The 21,536-nt window shown below is 36.3% G+C and overlaps 1 protein-coding gene and 1 long non-coding RNA gene across 2 annotated transcripts in view; one reads left to right on the forward strand and one right to left on the reverse strand.

Moving 5' to 3' along the window:
* LOC107738403 (uncharacterized) overlaps positions 1–1,697 on the forward strand; it is a 17,021-nt gene extending 15,324 nt beyond the window's left edge. Inside the window, exon 2 of the long non-coding RNA XR_001639875.1 lies at positions 1,666–1,697. This is a non-coding gene — a long non-coding RNA (uncharacterized LOC107738403). The remainder of the gene's footprint in view (positions 1–1,665) is intronic.
* The window catches only part of LOC107738402 (thromboxane-A synthase-like), a 60,077-nt gene that overhangs the window by 20,370 nt on the left and 18,171 nt on the right, over positions 1–21,536 (reverse strand). Inside the window, exons 3-6 of the mRNA XM_016550164.1 lie at positions 16,151–16,244; positions 9,985–10,037; positions 7,678–7,774; positions 4,982–5,098 (exon numbers count right to left, since the gene is read on the reverse strand). Coding sequence (XP_016405650.1) covers positions 4,982–5,098; positions 7,678–7,774; positions 9,985–10,037; positions 16,151–16,244 — 361 coding nt within the window. The remainder of the gene's footprint in view (positions 1–4,981; positions 5,099–7,677; positions 7,775–9,984; positions 10,038–16,150; positions 16,245–21,536) is intronic.

A 21,536-nucleotide genomic window follows, 5' to 3' on the forward strand; every position in this document is an offset into this window, starting at 1 on the left:
TGAACATTTGGGTGGCATTATGCAAATATTTCCATATAGTGTGGTAGATATGTGGGGGCGTGTTAGAATGAGCCGTTTTAGGGGGGCGTGGCAGAGTCTTAACTTTGATAAAGAATATCTCTTTGGTTTTGAGACTTTAGTCTTTGCAACTTCAGGGATCTTATCTATGCACAATCAGCTTGTAACACTCCAAAGAGAAAGGAAAACTTGAAATCGCATCATATGACCCCTTTAAATGTAGAATGATTCACTAATGAATCATTTTGACCAATTTTTGAATTGGTTCAATCTACTGATTTAAAAGAGTGATTCACTCACAAATGTTTGTAAACGACTTTTATTATTTATTTATCTCTTAAAAATTGATATTAAAACATCAATTAAATATTTTGTAGTTGAGCACAAACTTTAAGAATCTCAAATATATTCCATGAATTTTATTTTAAATTTAAAATGTTCATGAACAGATCTTCCATATTGTGACGTATATTCAAGTGTAATGGATTATATAAAAAAATAAATTTAGGGCAGGGACTTGGTTCTATCCATTGATTGTGACTGGATTTTGATGAATGTGAAATGAATGCAAGTATACAGTTGATTTTGGAGTGATGGTTAAAGTTGACAGTAGATACATTTCAAGTTCATGCTGACTTTAGTTTAAGATTTAATTCATTATGACTTCCAGGCATGTGTAGGTAAAGCACAATTTTAAGTTGTTTTGATATATACTATGATAACAAATACCATATTAATATTCCATGGTATTTACATGGTGCTCCAAAGAACTTCAAAGAATACCATGGTAAAATGTGTGTATTACGTGCATATAACAATTATGCATTGCAGTACAGCATCTTCAGTAGCATTTAAAATCTTGAGTGCATTTTTTATAATAACACCTCCTAAAACAATTTTTATTTCTATTCAATCTGTATTTTTATTTATTTGTAAGTGGGTGAAAGGAACCGACTACACAGCTTGGCCTTTTTAGTTTGGTCTATTCATTCATGAGCAGAGGACCAGAAATGACACATGGCTTGAGACCGATGAAGCTACTCTATATGCATGCTTCTTGGAACTGCCCTTCACACCTCTGTATCTCAGTGAGATGAGAGGTTGTCCATGCTCTGTGTTGAAGGATATGGCTTTGCTCCCCGACACCCATGACTGCAGCCGTGATAACTAAGCCAGCAGCTCTTACGAGACCTATTGATCCTGCCTGCTCAGGGGGAGAGAGCCAGAGAAAGAGATACAGAACTAGTCTGAATAAGATGAAAGAGGGACGGAGAGAAAAATATAGGAAGGAACAGAAGTGTAAGAAAGAAAAGATGCTATGACTGTTCTGTTTTTTTTCTTCTTCTGTTTAGATCTTTCAATTTTATTGCACAGTGAAGCTAGTGATATCAATTCAGCATTCAATTACTCAGCCAAACCTGCTTAATTTTCATGCTAGTCTAGTCTGGTGAGTTAGGGCAGATCGTACAGGTGAATTAGTTGAATGTAGTTGGGAAAGCTGATCTAAATTTGTGTTCACCAGTGGTCAAGTTATCTGTTTTACTGGAACAAATTACATCTCCGTGAGGCCTTACTTGGTGGTAAATAAGATGAATATGTGTGTGCGTCCCATGTGTGTGTTTGTTGGTGCATATTGACTCCATGCAGGCAGGCAGATGAAGACGACTGGAAAGGCTGATGGAGAACGACAGGAGCGGTGCCTACTGTCTCTTTCTACCGCTGCACCACAGCTAATGAAAATCAATACAGGCAGCAAGTGCATGCCTACACTGTTGCACACACATACTCACAACTTGGAGCACAGTTATACATTAAACATTCAGGCAAGCTGAATTTTGATCCCGATTTTATTTTACATAAAATCCTCCGCCAAATGCAGCTAATATTTAACAGTGGAACTCGATATTGTGGGTTTTAAAATGCGAACATGATGGCTTTGTTTACTGTAATTAAGTTAATGGACATGCTTTCAGGCACAGCTTAGAGACTTGGATTAGAGACTGTAAAGACGTTTATGAGCTCATTAGAAGTTTGTGTCTTTGCCACTGTGCAGTATTTCTCTCCTTCAATGTGTTCAGAGATGATGGATGGAGAGTGATGTGTGCGGATTTCTCCTGAATGATGTCACACCATGCCGAATATAGCTTGGGTGAATGACACTCCACTGTTATGGGTATCTGCGTGTGTGAGAGCAAGTGAGACATTGAGAACAATCATGGCTTCTTCTCTCACAGCAGCACACACCTCTGACATTCCTGACGGACATGTTTACCATTTCAGCCGGAGAAGGGAAATGACATCATTAATGGATATTGGTTCATAGGTAGACATATACATACAGTTGGGGCTAAATATATCAGCACTTTAGCTGCAAATCATGCAGTATGTGTGCAACATTCTATAATGCAAGATCGTTTTAAAAAATAACAATTTGGTAACCACACACACACACACAGCCAGTCAAAAGCTTAGACACACTTGACTGAATTGGTTTCTCAAAATCTGTTGATCTAAGGCATATGTTTAAATTTACAAGTTTTATTTGTAGACAGAACACACAAAATATTTAATAATTATGATGCCTCATGCAGTTTTTGGTCACTAATTTATTCCCATACATCCATTTAGAATTAGAATATTCTGTGTAAAATAATCAAATAAGAAAATAAGTGTCTCCAAATTTTGGCATGCAGACAAACAGTTTAGTCCAATTCACAAACAAATGACTGTTTTGAGTCGGTTCTTCTAATGAATGAATCATTATGCAAATATAGTAATACAAATATTTTTTTAATAAAGTTATGATAAATACAATTATGGTCACACATTTATTTATTTATTTGAAAGAAATGAATACTTTTATTCAGCCAGGATGCATTGAATGATTTCTGAAGGACCATTAAAAATTCAACTTTGCCGTCACAGGAATAAATTACATTTAAAATGCATTAAAATAGAAAACTTATTTTAAATTGTAATATTTACAATATCACTTTTTTATTATTTTATTTAAATGCATATACATGTGTAATTTTGAAAAAACTCATGTGGATACCAAAAGAAACAGTTTTACATTACATTTTTTTTGCAGAAGATTTTTGGCCAGAACTATACACATCCCAAAAGTTGATTCTTTTTTTTATTAGGAGATGAAATCATCTGCATTTCTTGGCAAGGCTAAAAGACACAAACTCACAGGGTCAGTTTCCAAAACATAGCTCACACCCCAGACCACAAGATGTTTTCAGCAGAGAAATCAACATTAACAACAATTTAAACCAGGACTTATTTAATCTGTGATTTATTAATCCCATTCAATCATTCTGCTAGTAAATGAATAAGCAGTCACATGAGACGCAGAGAACGATGGAGAATCGATCCTGTTCTATGATGTAAGATATGATGACTGGCACTTCAAAACATGTTAGCAAGAGGCCAAACAGCAATTAACTACTGTCATCCAAGACCTCCCCATCACAACTATCACATCTTTCTAGCACAGCCAATCATACATTTTCAGCAGACGGCTTCATGACTTTTTCTTTACCTCAATGATGTCATGTGAATTAAATCGGCTGTGTTTTTCTCCTCTCTAAGAGTGATGTGCTATACTCATTTTTTCGGGATTGCGACCTCATCTTTCACTCATCGGTCTGTTCCTCTTTACTACCGCACCTCTTTCCTTCCTATTCACTTTCTTCTGTCTTTCTCGAGTGCATCATCAAAAGAGTGCATGTAAAGTGCAGGGCTGTTGTGGAGGAAACACACTCCTTTGTTCTCTCGCATGTGATGTGCAAAAAAAAAAAGACTAATGTCAAACTCTCTTAGCTCTCGGTTCCTATCTCTCACTATGGGAGAACTAATAGTCTAGTATCAGTGAGCTGTTCCACCTAAATGCTCAAAAAGGTAATGACAACTCATTGTGCAAACAGGCTCCAACTAAATTACACCTTGTGAAAGCAGCCTGATATGGCCTCTATTAACAACAAATCGCCAGTGACACGGAGCAGGATAAGAGGCAGGAGACACACAGGCTTGTTAAGACTCTCAGATGAGGATTCGAAATGACATTTTTCTTCCAGAGTTCACTGTCTTTTTAGGTGTTCTTTGCACTATGTGAGGATTTGTTTTCAACATGTACCTGGATCTACATCCTATCAACCAATCAGATTTCAAAAATAGGCAAAGAGTTGAACAACATTAAACTTTCATCCAGTTAGGATTCAGGAACATGTTGATACTACACTCTTAAAAACAGTTTCTTTATTGCCATTGATGGTTCCATAAAGAACATCCATGGAATCTTTCCATTACACAATCTCAAGAACATTTTTCTGGAAACCTTTTATTAAAATGTTCTTCACACTTAGAAAAGAACAGTTGTTTCAATAACTGTTCACTGAAAGGTTCTTTGGGGAACCAAAAATGGTCCTTCTATGGCATCTACACTCTTAAAAATAAAGTTCTCAAAAGGTTTTCATAGTGATGCCACTGAAGAACCTTTTAGTGAACATTTCTTAAAAGAACCACTATAAAGAAACACTTGTGCAACGAAAAAATTCCATATATGTTAAAGGTTCTTCATGGAACCTTAGATGCCAATAAAAAAACTTTAGTTTTTTTTGTGTACTTGAGCTTGTCCCACTCCCAATGCCGTGAAAACTTCAAACTACCCATGAATATGCATGCGTACGTGTGCTTTTGTGAACTGATTTCCATTGTTTTGGGGAATTCATACTTATCTTCACATCTTATAACCAGGATCTTAGGCAACTTTTTAAAAACTATTTTAATGGCTGTTATGGAAATATGAGGCCTCTACGGGTCCAAGATTTTGTTCCAGAGCTGCACTTGATTTATCAACTCAATGCCATAAAATGTGATTACATAACAAGAACAATTGCGTCTTAGAACAGCTTTAATGTTTGTGTAGCACACATTTAGGTAAGAAAGCAGAGCTCACCTCTTTCATCTTGGCAGCACTGAAGGTCGGTGTGAGGATGCTGCGCACTCGTTTCCACTGTTCGCCCTTCAGCATGATCAGACTGTCGCTCATGGGTTTAGTCATGCCCCTGCCAGTCTGCATCGAGAACACAGTTGAGGTTTGTACACTCCGAAAAGGACATGTTTATATAAGGACAAGATTAGGACTAAATCTAAAGCATTCTACCGGTTTGTCATTTACCTAGTATTGTGCAGTAGGCTATAACTATGAAATCCGTAGCATTTTTAGGCAAGATGCCATTCGTAATGCAACACAAGTATACTGCATTCTCAGCATTGCCACAAGAGGAGCTATAGCAAGCCATAGCATTAGTCTTCAGATGAGGTCACATTTACCATTGTTTGGTGACTTTTTGTAGGAGAAATACAATCATTTTAATAGGAATCCAGTATCGTGTAGTAGGCTATAACTATGATATTAGTAGCAGTAGCAGTGGTGATTGTTGGGCCCAAAACATACGCTACACAACTATGTGCTACACAACACATACAACTATGTGTGTTAGCACTTACCCTTATGAAACCTTGATATCACACGTCGAGTTTTTAAAACGTGTCAGAATGCAATTCATAAGGCAACGCAAGTATATTGCATTTTCAGCATTGCCACAGGAGGTGTTATAACAGACATTAGACTTTAGGTGAGGTCACATGTGCCATTGTTTGGCAAAATCCAATAAATTTAATTGGAATCCATGCGATTGTGAATTTAGCGTGATTGTGAAAGTTCAGCTTTTCCCAGATTTCAGTTTGGTCACATGGATTCGCCATGTTGACCAAAAAAAAGCTTCTTGTTTTGAAAGCGACTTCTGTGTTTGCTGTGCTTGATACATTACTATTAAAAACAGACAATGGACCTTTTTTTGCCCACAAAATTTCACTGTGCTCGCACCTTTCTGCGGTTTTCTATAGGTTTTCTCATTCAGACCAACGACTATCCGTAGTTTGAAGTAATTACTGGCAACATTTCAAAGAAAACAAGTTTACTCCAGTTTGATTTCAGATATTGCTTTTCAAAATGAGTTAAAAAAAAAATCATAATGCAACATGTACACGTAGCTATAGCTACACTTAAAAGTTTAATGGCACAGATTTTTAAAGTTGGTTTTTGCTATAGTAATGCAAAAATATTCAATCTGCTCGTAAGCATTCGCATCTGCATCTCCATACTTGCATAGAGAATGTTTCAGGCTTAATAGATGAACCACAGCAAAGTGTAAAGAACTTTCTCAGACTCTAAACTGTCGGAAAGTGTTTAAAAAGCTCTACATGGTTTCGTCTTTGCAATTCTACATAAATAATAGTCCTGGATTCATTAAAACTACTGTTGTACTGTACACAGAGTTGGCTAAGCATAGGTTGTTAGCCTGAAAGTTAGTGCAGCAACCAAGGCCAGGTGGCAGAGCTTTGTGCTTGGCCGACTTTGATCTCGTGTGTAGATATTTGTGCTAACGGTTGCCAACACATACCGTTTGTTTTTTGGTGCCTTGGCAATCTCCTTTTACGAGTTTTCTCCCACTGTTGGTTGTAGATGTGCTTTACGTTGTACATTTTAAAAGTACATTTCCATGCACACAAACGGGTCAAGAGGTAGTTGATAAACCCCAGTGGTGCACAAGGCCTCAGTATTGATCTGGCCCTGCCATAATCGTTTACCCAGCAGGCTCAGCTCCAGCAGCAAGGCCAACTCATGACCTTTGACTCTGCTTTGATACATAAGTCATGTGATCATTAGTTTTTGACCTCCCTGGACTGACTGAGTTCAAAGCTCTGGAGCCTTTTGCCAGTAGCTTACCATTCACATGACGTGCACTCTCAGCATTGATTTAGACACACAAATACACACCTACATACAGTAACTCCTATCGACTGCAGGAAAAAGTGCAAGTAATACATCAAAACCACCCTGTCATTGATTTAGCTGATTTTATGATTTATGGGAGATGCTATGTGTATGTCTGCAATCATAAATTATGATGTTGTTGACAAACAATTGCTGAGTTATGTGATGACATCAATCATGACTTCTAGATGATGCATGAGTTGCGAGTTATGTTGATGTGAAACATGGTGGCAAACAAGTCTTGTGAATGATAATGAATGATTTTGCAAAGTTATTTTAATTTTCCAAGCTATTTCTAGAATTTATTTGCTATTCATGAATGAGCTTGTAGAACACAAATGTAAACGTAATCACATTCATGGTTTGTTTTATACTAAATAAATGGTTTTTTTTTTAGATACCATGTGTACAAATGATAGAAGTGAAATTTTTTTTTGTGCTTTGTGAAAATTTTGTAGTAATTTTAGTGCTTCAGCTTATTTTATTTCAAATTTTAGAATTTTATTTCAAGTTTTTCATCTAATATTTATACTTTATATTATTTTTTACTTTATTTCAATTAACAAAATGATTTAAGGTTCAGTTTTATAACAACACTGACTTATATTCAAGAAACAATCGATGAAAACAAGTCTTAATATCTTATGCAATCTGGCTTCTCCTTTTTAAGGAGTATTAGATATTTTACTGAAAAGCAAGTAAAAAAACAACTAATTAAAAACTCATTAAGAAGTAATTTTTGCTGAATAGAGTATGCTGAGTATTGCTGAGTGTGTGTATTTGATTTTAGACTGTAAATGTATGTCACTCACCATTCTGTTGGGAAACTTATTGAATTCCTTCACCATCACCTGCCTGAGCATATCTGGGTCTGCTATGATCACTATAGGCCGCCGGCCTATATAATAACTGACACACACACACACAGAGCAAACAAACAAGATGAAATGAATAAATAACATGGCACCAGTCAAATTTCAGGGGAATAGGAAGAGTCAAAAGAACAAAGGACAAATTCACACACGGATAAAGCAGCACATCTGTGGCTGCAGACCCCGCAGACACCGTCTTCCCTTCATATCACTGACACAGGGGTACAGACACACATCATATACGTGTGTGTGTGTCTGTGTGTGTGTGTGTCAAGGTCAGCTCAGTAAAGAGAAATTTGATGAGTCTGCTGGGTAGCTCCTTTTTTTGTAGTCACGCATGGCAGCTTTCACTGCTGAGATGTGGCGAGGTTATACCGTCAAACGCTGTGAAATGGAGGATTGTGAGCACGTATGTATGTGCCCTTGCATGCGCCAGCATGAGACGCCACCTTCCTCTCAAATGCAACTTCCTGTAATTCTTTTTTTTTTTTTTCTTCCTCCTGAGAATCAGTTTCACAGGAAATAGCAGAAACATGCAGATAATTAAACACCTTTATTAGGCACCGATAATTGAATATGAAAGCTTTTAGGCAAATATCTGAAGCCATTAATCTAGTTCATACAAGCTTTTGGAAGCTCCTTTTTTCCAGCAGAAGGCTATGCTTAGGTTCATTATCGTGTCCAGTGGCTGTAAAGCACATTTAAGCCCAGCTGGGACTCAGCTGGGGGCAAACGCAGCAGAGACGGATCACTCTTATCATTTACTGTACTCTCCTTTCATGTGCCTGTGTCAGTTTGGTACTGTAAAACTCTTCATATCATCTTGTGCTAATGAAGCTGACATTGGCAGTCCACATGGCTCTAGGAGCAGGATGAGTTTAATTAAGCTTGCAGCTAAGTGACCTATAAAACACTGATCTCATTAGTATGTTTTGGTTTATCTATGCATCTGCGCCGGCAGTCTGTTCGCAAACCGAAAAGCTGTGTGATGGTCTTTCACGTGCAATACAGACTGACATATGCAAGATAGACTGATATATCACTCACACTGCAAAATACCATTATTAATGTCATTTTCCAGTAAAAAATATATAAAGATTTGGTAACGCTGTAATATAAAACATTAAATGTTCACTTTAATGGTTTAATGTTCAATTACAGTAGTTAACAATAGGTATCATGAACCAATGAACAATACTAAGTCCATTTCTGCCACAGAATAAAAAATATGATTCTGTAAGTCATAATGAGAAACTTTCTCATAATAATGACTTGGATGATGAAGTCATTTTATAACGAGAAAGTTTCTCATTATGAGATACACGGTCATTATTATGTAAAAGTTCCTTATTATTGAGATTTTATATTTGCAAAAAATTAGACTTAACTAACTCATGATAATGATTATCATTATTCTGATACAGTAAGTCATTACTATGAGTTTGTCATTATTATGAGATACTATATTAATACTAATGAGAAAGTATCTTGTAGTAATGAGAAATGTTCTCATAAAAATATTATGGTAGCACTTTATGTACATACTATGTACTTGTTATAGTAATTACAGTAAATGGATAATAAATAGGTACTAACCCTGAACCTAGGCTTAAACCTGACTTAACCCATGGAGTTACCTTATATTATCAGTACTATACCTTACTTTATATTATCAGTACTGTAAAATAATGTGCAACCAAATAATGTGGTAATTAAGTCATTATTATGAGAGTTATTTATTATTTATATTCGAGGAGAAGTCGGCCTCTCAGAAGCAGGCATATTAAAACACAATGTCTGGCTAGCGACTGACTAAATTAGAGGACACTGGGCAGTCCGTGAGTGGTTCATACTGTCTGAATATGAATGACAGGACTGTGAACAAGGGCTCTGGTGTGATGGGTGTTATACATGGATGCTTTCGTATTAAAATAATTCTATAAATGTGGAAATGACTAAAGCAATCATGTAGGGAACTTTTCATCAGAAATATAAATCAGAAAAAAATAATTTCTATTACACAAGGGGTAATGAGAAGGCGTTCATGTTTCACTTGGCAAAACAAATAGGTTTCGCATATGTGTTTATTAATGCCTTTGACAAAAGCTTTCCCATATAATAAAGTTTTTTTCAGACATCAATCTCAGATTTTACAAGACAAAGAAACAACATAAATTTAATCCAATTTCATTTATTAATTGGATTGACGCTTTAATAACAGTAAAAGTAAAATCCAGGGAGACTTACCCACAAATTCGTCCGTATTTCTTTATTAGGTCAGATTGTGCCTTAAAGAAACCCTGTGCAAGAGCAGAAAACCCACATATCAGTATAAAAGCATAATCGAGAATATTCAATGCAGAATTTTCAAGTCACTCATGTGGTCAGATTTATTTTAGAGACATCATCTACAACAATCAGATTTAACAATGAAATGCCGCACAGATCAACTTAAATATCTTCATGAAATCATTTTAGTTTATTTATTATTATTTCAATACTAGCAACACATTTTTTACACATTCTGTGTGATATATTCTGCTGCAAATATTTGCATCATGCTAATAAAGTACTTAGAAAATTAAACAAGTGAGAGTAAGAAAGAAATCAGAGAGATACACTATACAAACAAAAGTATTGGGACACCTGTACATAACACCAACAGGGACTTTAGTGACATTGCATTCAAATACATTGACATTAATATGAAGTTGGTCCTTTTGCAGCTATAACAGCTTCTACTCTCCCAGGAAGGCTTTCCACGAGATTTTAAAGCGTTTCTGTGGGAATTTTGCATTTGTGGGGTCAGGCACTGATGTTGGACGAGAAGGCCTGGCTGGCAATCTCCATTCATCCCAAAAGTGTTCGATGATGTTGTGATCAGGCTTTGTTCGAGCCAGTCAAGTTCTTTCACACCAAACTCATCCAACCATGTCTTTATGGACCCTGCTTTGTACACTGGGGCACAGTCAGGCTGCAGCAGAGAAGGACCTTCCCTAAATTTTTACCACAATATTGGAAGCATAGCATTGTCCAAAATGCCATGCTGACACATTAAGATTTCCCTTCACTTTATCCCTCTTTTATGCACCATGCACCTCAGCTCTCAGTGACCCCGCTCCGTGACTTTGCATGGTCTTCTGCTTTATGGCTATAGACCAATTATAGGTTTGTAAACATTCAGCATGCGCGCGCATCATGGTTGCAGAGTGCAGGTTGAGAGATAGCCTTTATGGCTAGGGAATTTCACGGATAGGGTACAAAATAGTTAGGTTTAAAAAGATTATAAATTATATTTATATTGTGGAATAAAACATTCTAAAAATCTGAATAAGAGATATCTGATTTGATGAACTTGCATCCTATTGTTCTCAGTGGGTGGGCACTTTCTCCAAGATTAGCACATTCACGAACATTTGCATAGCTTTGCCATCATGTAGTTTAAAGCAATTATTTATTTCAGCTCGATCTTTTCTTGGATACCACCGACTGTCTGTCTAAAAAGAATAAGACAGCCCTGAACAATATAGATCTGTCTATATGACTCCTAAAGGGGCGCTTACTATGTGAATGGAGGCTATTACAGGTACGGCATCGCTGAGTGACTGCACTTATCTACCAGTAGGGGTCAGTCCAGAGCAAAAACACTGACTGCGCTTGGCTCTCTCGAGGTTTATGGGCTCTCTGAAGGTTTATCGAGGTCTACTGAGAATATTATCCTGAAATATCCATAACCATAACACAATAACAGGAATATTATCATAGCTCTATTTAGAATCGAATAACATATTAAACTTTGCACATAAGGCTGCTGAGATTGCATTGTTTATAGAGGCTGGTGGGATATAGTTCAGAAGTTACACAACAAAGCAAACAATGAACATCAAGTGCTGACTGTAAAACGCACACACACACGCATATAAAAAGCACATAAAGAGTGCTAGTTTGGTATGCATGGCAGCCAGTGGCTCTGCTGTCTGTACTAATGAAGGAGTCGACAGTGCTGTCATCAAACCGCCTGCCCTCCCTTCTTCATCCCACCATTCCTGCAGTCTCCCTGGTGGGCATTAGGCAGAGACGTATACTGTATGTGTGTGCGTGTGTTCCTCAGTGAGCATTAAGCAGTGGAGTGTGTGCCCTTCCATCCTGATGTCCTCTCCTTCAGCCTTTTATTACTGCTCTGTCACACGGAAGAGGCTGCGCGTGCATCTATGCTGTAGTGAAGTTTAACAGGAGGCTCAATTCAAACAAATGAGTTGCTTCTGCCTTTGGCTTCATTGGGGATTCACCTCGGATGGATACGATCAATAACGCCGGGTCTGACTGAAGCGGACAGTCAGCGATCCTATTGGAATTCTCTTAAAAACATTAGCCACTTTGTTGTTTTCTAGCACATACATGACCTTGACCTCTGTGCAGATCTGAACACCGTGCTGCTTCTCTTTGTCTCGGCCGCTAATAATCTGTCATGTCACTCAGAATCATGCAGGCAGACGTTCAGTGTGTGACTGAGAGGATGTGGAGGAAGGTATGGGATATGCACTTTTAAGGATCTGTGAAAGAAAGACAATTAAAGGGAAATATTCTATTCTATTCTATATTTTATGAGTCATACAATGAAAGTCAATGGGTACTTTCAAAATACCTTCCTTTGTTTTGCATATTTACATGTGGGCAATTCTGAAATACACTGAAAAAACTGGTTTGGAAACAAATGTTAAAAAAACAGCAGGTAGCACATTGTATTAAATGTAAAATTTTGAAGTAGAAACACTGAAATTGCATTTTCTTATTGTTTTATGTACAACTTAAAAAATTCCATTAGGACTGATGCTGAAAAAAAAAAATCGGTAGTCTCTACAAATGACATTCATTTATGTAGACTTTGAGATCACGCATTCTGTCTGTCCAAATAGTAATTTATTTAGAGATATTACTCCGAAAACAAAGCAAAATATATAATTCTGCTCTAGTATCTAGCTACTAAGTGCTACTCTATCTTTCAAAGATTCAGTGCCATGAACCTTGCTAACTTGGTCAAATTCAAGTCATTATTTCTTCCCCAAAGGCACTTAATGCAACATATCAGTTCAAGATCCAAAAAAACTGTGCACACAAATCATGAAACCTGATTGGATCTTGCAATTCTTACTAGTTTTGTTTGTGAAATGCATCAGATATCATTTAGTTTTTAATGAGCATTTTGCTTCTCTCTGACCCTGTTTTTGCTTTCATATAAGACTTCTATACACTATGCAAATGACATCTGTTATGATTGGATAACGTTTTTGCATATGGCCAACTTGCTAAATATTGAATAAGTGTTGATATGTACTACAGCTCAAAAGTTTGGGGTCAGTACAATTTTTTTATTTTTTTTTGGAAGAAAGAAAAAGACATTAATGCTTTTATTCAGCAGGGATGCATTAATTTAATTAAAAGGCAATAAAAGCATTTGTAATGTTACAAAAGATTTCTACTTCAAATAAACGTTTCTATTCATTAAAAAATCCTGAAAAAAATTTATTATGGTTTCCACAAATTAGGATGATTTCTGAAGGATCACGAGGCACTGAAAACTGGAGTAATGGCTGCTAAAAATTCAGCTTTGCTATCACAGGAATAAATTATAATTTAAAACATATTAAAATAGAAACTGAACCCACACCTGAATGGCAGAGTTAACATGGGTGGTCTTCTGTTAATATGTTTATAACCTTTGAGAATGACCTGTTTTTGTACCTTAGATTCAGTAAATAGTCTTGACCCACTGGGCAGGCAGCTTTGTTAATGTTAAAGTCAGTCTACATACTGTAGCTCTTTTTATTTTAAACTACCATGACAAATCCTGTTTTCCAGATAAGTCCCCTATGGATAAACAGAGAGCAAGTATGTGCATGTGTGCTGGCAACGGAGAGAAAGAGAGAGAGAAACTGCATCTAGGTTGTTTAGGATCTTAAATGGACCACATCTCACGTCTGTGAGTGTTGTATTTGGTAATGGAGTGTGTCATGATAATGTGCTGCTGTGGGTTGCGAGAGACTCTGTCGTCTAGTCTCTAAATGTGACTCAATCTGCTCCTGTATCCCAAACGCTCTTTCAACATCACTTCCTGTTACCCATGATCCTCCCTTACACCCTGGCTTCTCTCTTCTGTTTTCCTTCAAATCACTCCAATTCACTCCGTTCATCTAAAAACAGTCATCAATCCCAAACACCGACTTTGCCAACATTGCCTATGCCTTACTTTCCTTCTCCTTTCTTTCTTTCAGCATCTCCCTTTCCTCTTTTGCATTCTCACTGAATTTCTAACCTGAAATGCAGTCACCTGCCTCTTGAGAGGGGATTGCGTCTGCATCTCTAGTGCCAGTAACACAAAATGTGCATATAGTTGCACACAGAGACGTACAGGATTTAGCTGAGAGGCTGGCCTGTGGAAGTGGGTCAGAGGATTCTGCAGGAGTAATGCTCTGGAGACCATTGTTTGTGAGACTGAGTCTGCTGACGTGTGCCAAATCTATGCAAACACTAATATGCTTAGACAAAGGCTGCACAACAGCATACAAAAACCCACACACTAAAAAAAAAAAAGCACATACCTTTAGTTCACCTGGGGAACTTCAAGACACGCAGTAATTATGCATGCATGCATATTCATTTACGCCTTTCTCACTTCCATCTAATAACATTTAATCACAATGAGGAAGACATGAATTGCGATGAAAAAGAAGTATAAGGGAATACAGACAGGCAGACCGAGAGAGAGAGAAGGAAGAGGGAGCACTGTCATAAGCGGGTGATAGAAAGATGGAATGAAAAGAGTGTTGTGAACGACATGCTGTCCAGTCAACCATCGCTGTCTGACAGTAACATATTGATCTGAGAATCTATTCAGCACCAGAACAGCACAAGAGTTGGAATCAAAGCTTTATACGGGTAAAACACCAGTAAAAAATACATTCTGAAAATTTCTTCATATTAATACAGTACTTTGTGCCCTGTTTTTACAGATTTTTTTTTTTTACAGTTAAAAAAAGAGCAAAAAGTTTAATAAAAAATTAACATGAATTTCAGAACGTTGTATTCTTCATTGATATGTCCACCTTGATCTGAACTGTAATGAAAATACATTTTAATGTTCCAAAATGAAGTTTCTGTTCTTTTGATTTTTACTGTTGGGTGAAATATGAGCTGGACATGTCCTTTTTATGACATTCGTCCTTATTGGTTGCTGGATGAATCTAGGCATTTCACATTCACAAATGAAGGTCCATTTAAAACTCGCATTGGAATCAAACAGCCCTACAGCATTGCAATTTTGGCCTTTATTTCCTATAATCCACTTCAAATCATTATGATTAGACAGGCAGAAATGAGAGTACTCAAGGGAGCTGTTGATTTGCTACATTACAGTTTGGGACTGAGATTAAACTTGAAAAAAAAACCAGAAGGAATTAAAAGTATTAATTTTGCAATATTAAACCCACCCACTCTCCCCGTCCGTCTTTTATATTATCGTCATAAAACTACATCATTCAGCACGGAGGGTAATCTGTTTGGGAATCACATGACATTAGATGTCATTAGCAGTGAGTCATCTTTAATGAACGCATCTAATGAAGTGAGGCTCACTGAGAGAAATATAATTTTTCTAGCTTTGGGAGGGCGGTACAAGGTGTGTGTTTACGTGTGAGAAAGATATAAAAAAAATAAAAAAAATTGCAATAATTTATAAAATGCTAATATTAGATATAAAATAATACTGTAGTATTGTGTAGTCTCTCAATTAATATGAAAGTCATAGAAACTGCATGTATAATAATTATACAAGTAACAGACAACTCGTGATTAAATAACAGTCAACAGCAATTCTATGGCCACTGGTTAAATTTCTGGACCCGGGACAACATTTTTAGGGCCCAATGAGTAAGGCCACACCGTTGTGGGCTTTCTTTGTCACAGGGTCTAGGACAACGTTCCCAGTTGTCCCCCTGATGACAACCCTGTGCTTATTGTAGACGGGGGTGTAAGTGATGGTTCCTGCAAACACATGATGACACAAAAAGTATCGGAGAGCACTGGGAAGTGCTGCATTTCCTCCGCGTATGGAAAAGGGGACCTGCATTATGCATGAGGATTGCATCTGCTGACACACCAGCGCTCCCCGTCCGTCTTTTATATTATCGTCATAAAACTACATCATTCAGCACGGAGGGTAATCTGTTTGGGAATCACATGACATTAGATGTCATTAGCAGTGAGTCATCTTTAATGAACGCATCTAATGAAGTGAGGCTCACTGAGAGAAATATAATTTTTCTAGCTTTGGGAGGGCGGTACAAGGTGTGTGTTTACGTGTGAGAAAGTGAGCGAATGTGTCTTGTTTCATTATGAAGTAAACAAAAGGTCTTACGTCTCGAAACATCATGAGGTTCCCAAAAAACGGTGAGGGCTTTGGGTGCTTGATGCCACATTGCTCCAAGACAGAGTAAGGGGAGATGGAGTACCTATTAAAACAAAGACATTCAGTGAAAACCTCTGTAGTTTGGAGTCAGTGTGTCTGAGCGTTATTAGAAAGCCATATATGAAAAAAAACGTGAAATCAATAAGAGAATAGAGAAAAATAAAATCATTAGAAGAAAAACAAATAGACAGGTGATATCCATATGCATGTATAAGGGAAAATATATATTAATATTAAAAAAAATTATTATATAATTAAAAAAAAAAATATATATATATATATATTATATAAAAAAAATAAAAAAAATTGCAATAATTTATAAAATGCTAATATTAGATATAAAATAATACTGTAGTACTGTGTAGTCTCTCAATTAATATGAAAGTCATAGAAACTGCATGTATAATAATTATACAAGTAACAGACAACTCGTGATTAAATAACAGTCAACAGCAATTCTATGGCCACTGGTTAAATTTCTGGACCCGGGACAACATTTTTAGGGCCCAATGAGTAAGGCCACACCGTTGTGGGCTTTCTTTGTCACAGGGTCTAGGACAACGTTCCCAGTTGTCCCCCTGATGACAACCCTGTGCTTATTGTAGACGGGGGTGTAAGTGATGGTTCCTGCAAACACATGATGACACAAAAAGTATCGGAGAGCACTGGGAAGTGCTGCATTTCCTCCGCGTATGGAAAAGGGGACCTGCATTATGCATGAGGATTGCATCTGCTGACACACCAGCGCTTCGACCACTTTTAACTTTGAAGTGAGCCGTGGGAGATGACGAGACGTTATTCACTCAAAGAGTGCATTTTTGTCCCCTAGAAGTTAAACACCAATGTCTTAATCCACCAGAGAAAGAGAACAGCGTGTACTTTATTCAAATGTGTGCAAATATTCGCTAACACTGGTGCACCAATACCCATTTGCAAGGTAAGAAACACATTACTGGGTGTTTCTTCCACTATAAGCATTTTTTCTCTCCAACTTTTTGTTACATGAAGGTCACATTATTAAATGGTTTTGGGAACTTCTACCATGGCTCTATTTTTGCTGTTTTTCAGATGACTTTTATGTAAAGATTTAATCTTTGTCCCAGACCCAGACTTTCACCAAGAAAATTCATTATAAAAAATATTAATAATAGAAGTTTCTGACCTAAATAAAGATTGAAATAAACATCAGTAAAGTAATTTCAATATTTATTTTATGGATTATTTATAACAGTTGTACACAATTCAGACCGCCCATCATTTGTAGGATTAATTCCATCACAAAAATGTTGCCTCAATAGCTTTTTAAAAATTAGTGTACTTACCAAAGCGACCAAAGTGGGAAAATATTATTAAATGTAATATAAAAAAAATTGTAAATATTTAATTCATTCTATTCTAAAAAATGTTGTGATTACCACCACAAAATTAATGATTTGAGATGGAAGTGACATTTCCATGACAGTTCAGGGGCGAAAAATAACTGTAACTATAATTAACGAGAGTTTATACCCTAAAAGTTTAGTGCCAAAAGTGTCCATAGTTGAAGAAACACCCTTGTATGTTTTTCTAATTGTGTTTGCCTGGAAATATCAGACTCTGACTTCAGCACTGTGGTGAGAAGTAACTGCCACCCATCTTCCTCAAAAAAAAAAAAAAGTACTGTAACCAAAAGAGAAATGTTAGTAAAATTTTCTTGCACTAAAAACAAAATTTAGTTTTATATGACCAATTTTACATTTTCCACCTTTACTCTGACCCTCAATTTAGATGAATTTAAGAGGTTGTTCTTACACCTGTGCCTTTTAAAGGGATAGTTTACAAAAAAATTATTCATATAATTGTTTCAAAGCTGTACGAGTTTTTCTTCTGTGGAACACAAAAGATGATATTTTGCAGAATATTGAGGTCCAAACAACACTGGACCCCACTGACTTTCATGGTACAGAAAAAAAAAAAATACATTTTTAATCTTCCACACAAAAGAAAAAAAGTCAAGCAGGTCTGGAATGACATGAGGGCGAGTAAATGATGATTTAAAGGGATAGTTGTTCAAGCTTTTCCAAACCTGCATGAATTTCTTTCTTCTTCTGAACAAGAAGAATGTTAGTAACCAAACAGTTGCTGGCAGCCATTGACTTCCATAGTATTTTTCCATACTATAGAAGTCAATGGCTACCAGCAACTGTTGGGTTGCCAACATTCTTCATAATATCTTCTTTTGTGTTAAACAGAAGGAAGAAACTTATACAGGTTTGGAACAACTTGAGGGTGAGTAAATTGACAGAATTTTCATTTTTAGGTGAACTCTTTAAGACGCCTATTCACTGTATGTGGATGACTATTATGATTGACTAACCTCTATTTACAGGCTCACACTGCCATATATCAGGGCTGGACATGCTGCTGAACACCAAATAGATGCTGACGTGTAAATGTGCAAAGTCATATTAATTTGCACATGTTTCTAATGCCAATACAAAGATGTTATCTGAATGACTAATTTTTGCAGCTTAGTATCCGTAAATGATCCGTAAAAGTGTCTACTTTGTGTTATGAACGTTATAGTATGTCTATGTCCATTTAATTATTTGACTACAGACCCGCAGCACAATAATTAATTTTACACAAGACCGCACACAACTGCATGACAATCAATTGTAGTTCATGCAAGCCTGAGCTGACTGACAAATCCAGCGAGGCATCTCCTCTGTGTCTCTCCAGGCTAGATAAACAGATGTTGATGTAGCTTAACAGTTAATATGTCTGGCCGTGGCTGAGCCCTGTGCCAGGGGCCGAGAAAAAGAGAGAGATGTGCCACAGGCTAAATATACTGGGAAAAGGCCAGGCTGGAAGACAGTCCTTAAAATACCACTAAAATTCACACCCAGCCTACTTGTTAAATATTTACCTCAGCCTTACTCTCTGTCCTTCCCAAATGCGAATGTTAAAAGTCTTACAAGGTAAGGAAGGATCACTGCTGGGCACAGACACAAACATATCAAACCTGTTTCAACCTAAAAAATGTATGTGCACACAAGCAGGAGTCATGACTGGACACTTTGACAAACACAAACTTCTCCAAGGCTGATAGTTAAACTTGCACATCATGAAGTCATTAAAATGTACGAGTTTAGGGTGACCTGTAACTTTGGGGTGAACGAGCAGGAAGGGAAGGAGAGAATGAGACGAGCATAACTGACTGACAGCAAGGGACTCACTGTGTTGTTTTCAGATGGAGGTTGGAAGGAACAGGCCAGCCAATGTTCTCATTGGGGCCAAAAGTGACATAAAGGAGGAGAGATACAGCGTGAGGTGAAAGAGGGGTGAGAAATTGAAAAGTTGCCGTCCAGATTCTGGGGAAAAAGTCATTTTCTTTTCTTTCTGTTAAAGAATCAGATGCTCAAACTGTGGCAGTATTTCCCAACCCTTACACAACCACATAAGTAAAGCTCAAGAGCCTCTTCATCACTACCCAACCAGAACTATGTTCCTTTTAACTCGTATTATACTGGATATCATTTAGCATTATCATATTATTACCAGTATCACTTAAAACATTTACTTTAGAAGAAAAATGTCATGAGATATAAAGTATTTTTTTCTGAAAATATGCATTGAAATTAAATGAGTCTAGCCCAATGGGGTAAGAATTTAAATTATTTTCCCTTTTAATTTTCCCTATTTGCAGATATGTTTCTGTAAATCTTTTTTCCCCCTCTTCTCCAGTGTGCTGTGGGTAAAAACAGACTAAGCAAGTAGCTTCCTCTTTCTTTGATGGACATGAGTTTGTTTGTAGCTCAGGTTTTGACCAATCTGGGGGCAGTTATGGAGACGCTAAAGACCTACTGGCAAATTGATTTATAAATGAATTCCAGATGGGACTTTTAACAAAAGTCATTTTCCAGTCTTTGTGTGGTGGATTAAATGCCACAGAAGCAAAGTATAAAATATCTCCGACAAATGAGACACTTGTCTGAGATATTTTACAGACAGACAGACACTGTAAAGAAAAAAAAATAAAATTGTACAAATGACAGTGTAGTGACTTAAAGGTATAACCCAAAGTCCTTTCACTGACTTTCTGATGCACACACATTATAAACAAAATATTAAAAACTGAAATGTTTTCACAAATATTCACAAATATCAAACACAATATTCATAAATACTAAAATTCAGAAGCCCATGTATGTAATACTTTAAGACCGGCAGAAATTCTGTGTTTTCTGTCTACCTTGTTTTGCCCAATATAAGTAGAGCTGTCAAAAATAATGAATTCACATTTCTAAGATTAATATTAAATGCTGAAAATGATGGCACAATTTTTACAGTAATGTTGAATGGCTGTAATTACTCATCCCCAGAAATTTATAAAAAAAAAAAAAAAAGACGTCAGTATTAGTATCGGTGAGACTTGCCTTCTTTCAAAATACTTTAAAAAAAATAAATAAATAAAAAAACCTTTCAAAATAAGTAAAAAAGATGCCATTAAAGACATAAAATATTTGTTGTTTACATTTAATTTGGGGATTCAATGTGAACATATGATTATAAATTTTAATGTTAAGTGCAATTAACCATGATTAATTTCAGAAAAATATGTGATTTACGTTTGTCTGACATTTTTCAATCGATTGACAGCTCTAGATATAACTAGATACAACCTTGTTAAACTCTTTTAAATGGCCTCGTAAATACAAAATAAGCAAAGTATAAAATATCTCCGACAAATGAGACGCTTGTCTGAGATATTTTACAGACACTGTAAAGAAAAAAAAAAAAAATTGTACAAATGACAGTGTAGTGACTTAAAGGTATAACCCAAAGTCCTTTCACTGACTTTCTGATGCACACACATTATAAACAAAATATTAAAAACTGAAATGTTTTCACAAATATTCACAAATATCAAACACAATATTCATAAATACTAAAATTCAGAAGCCCATGTATGTAATACTTTAAGACCGGCAGAAATTCTGTGTTTTCTGTCTACCTTGTTTTGCCCAATATAAGTAGAGCTGTCAAAAATAATGAATTCACATTTCTAAGATTAATATTAAATGCTGAAAATGATGGCACAATTTTTACAGTAATGTTGAATGGCTGTAATTACTCATCCCCAGAAATTTATAAAAAAAAAAAAAAAAGACGTCAGTATTAGTATCGGTGAGACTTGCCTTCTTTCAAAATACTTTAAAAAAAATAAATAAATAAAAAAACCTTTCAAAATAAGTAAAAAAGATGCCATTAAAGACATAAAATATTTGTTGTTTACATTTAATTTGGGGATTCAATGTGAACATATGATTATAAATTTTAATGTTAAGTGCAA

Source organism: Sinocyclocheilus rhinocerous, unplaced genomic scaffold (genome assembly GCF_001515625.1).
Source record: "Sinocyclocheilus rhinocerous isolate Xijiao unplaced genomic scaffold, SAMN03320098_v1.1 scaffold975, whole genome shotgun sequence".
Lineage (NCBI taxonomy): Eukaryota > Metazoa > Chordata > Actinopteri > Cypriniformes > Cyprinidae > Sinocyclocheilus > Sinocyclocheilus rhinocerous.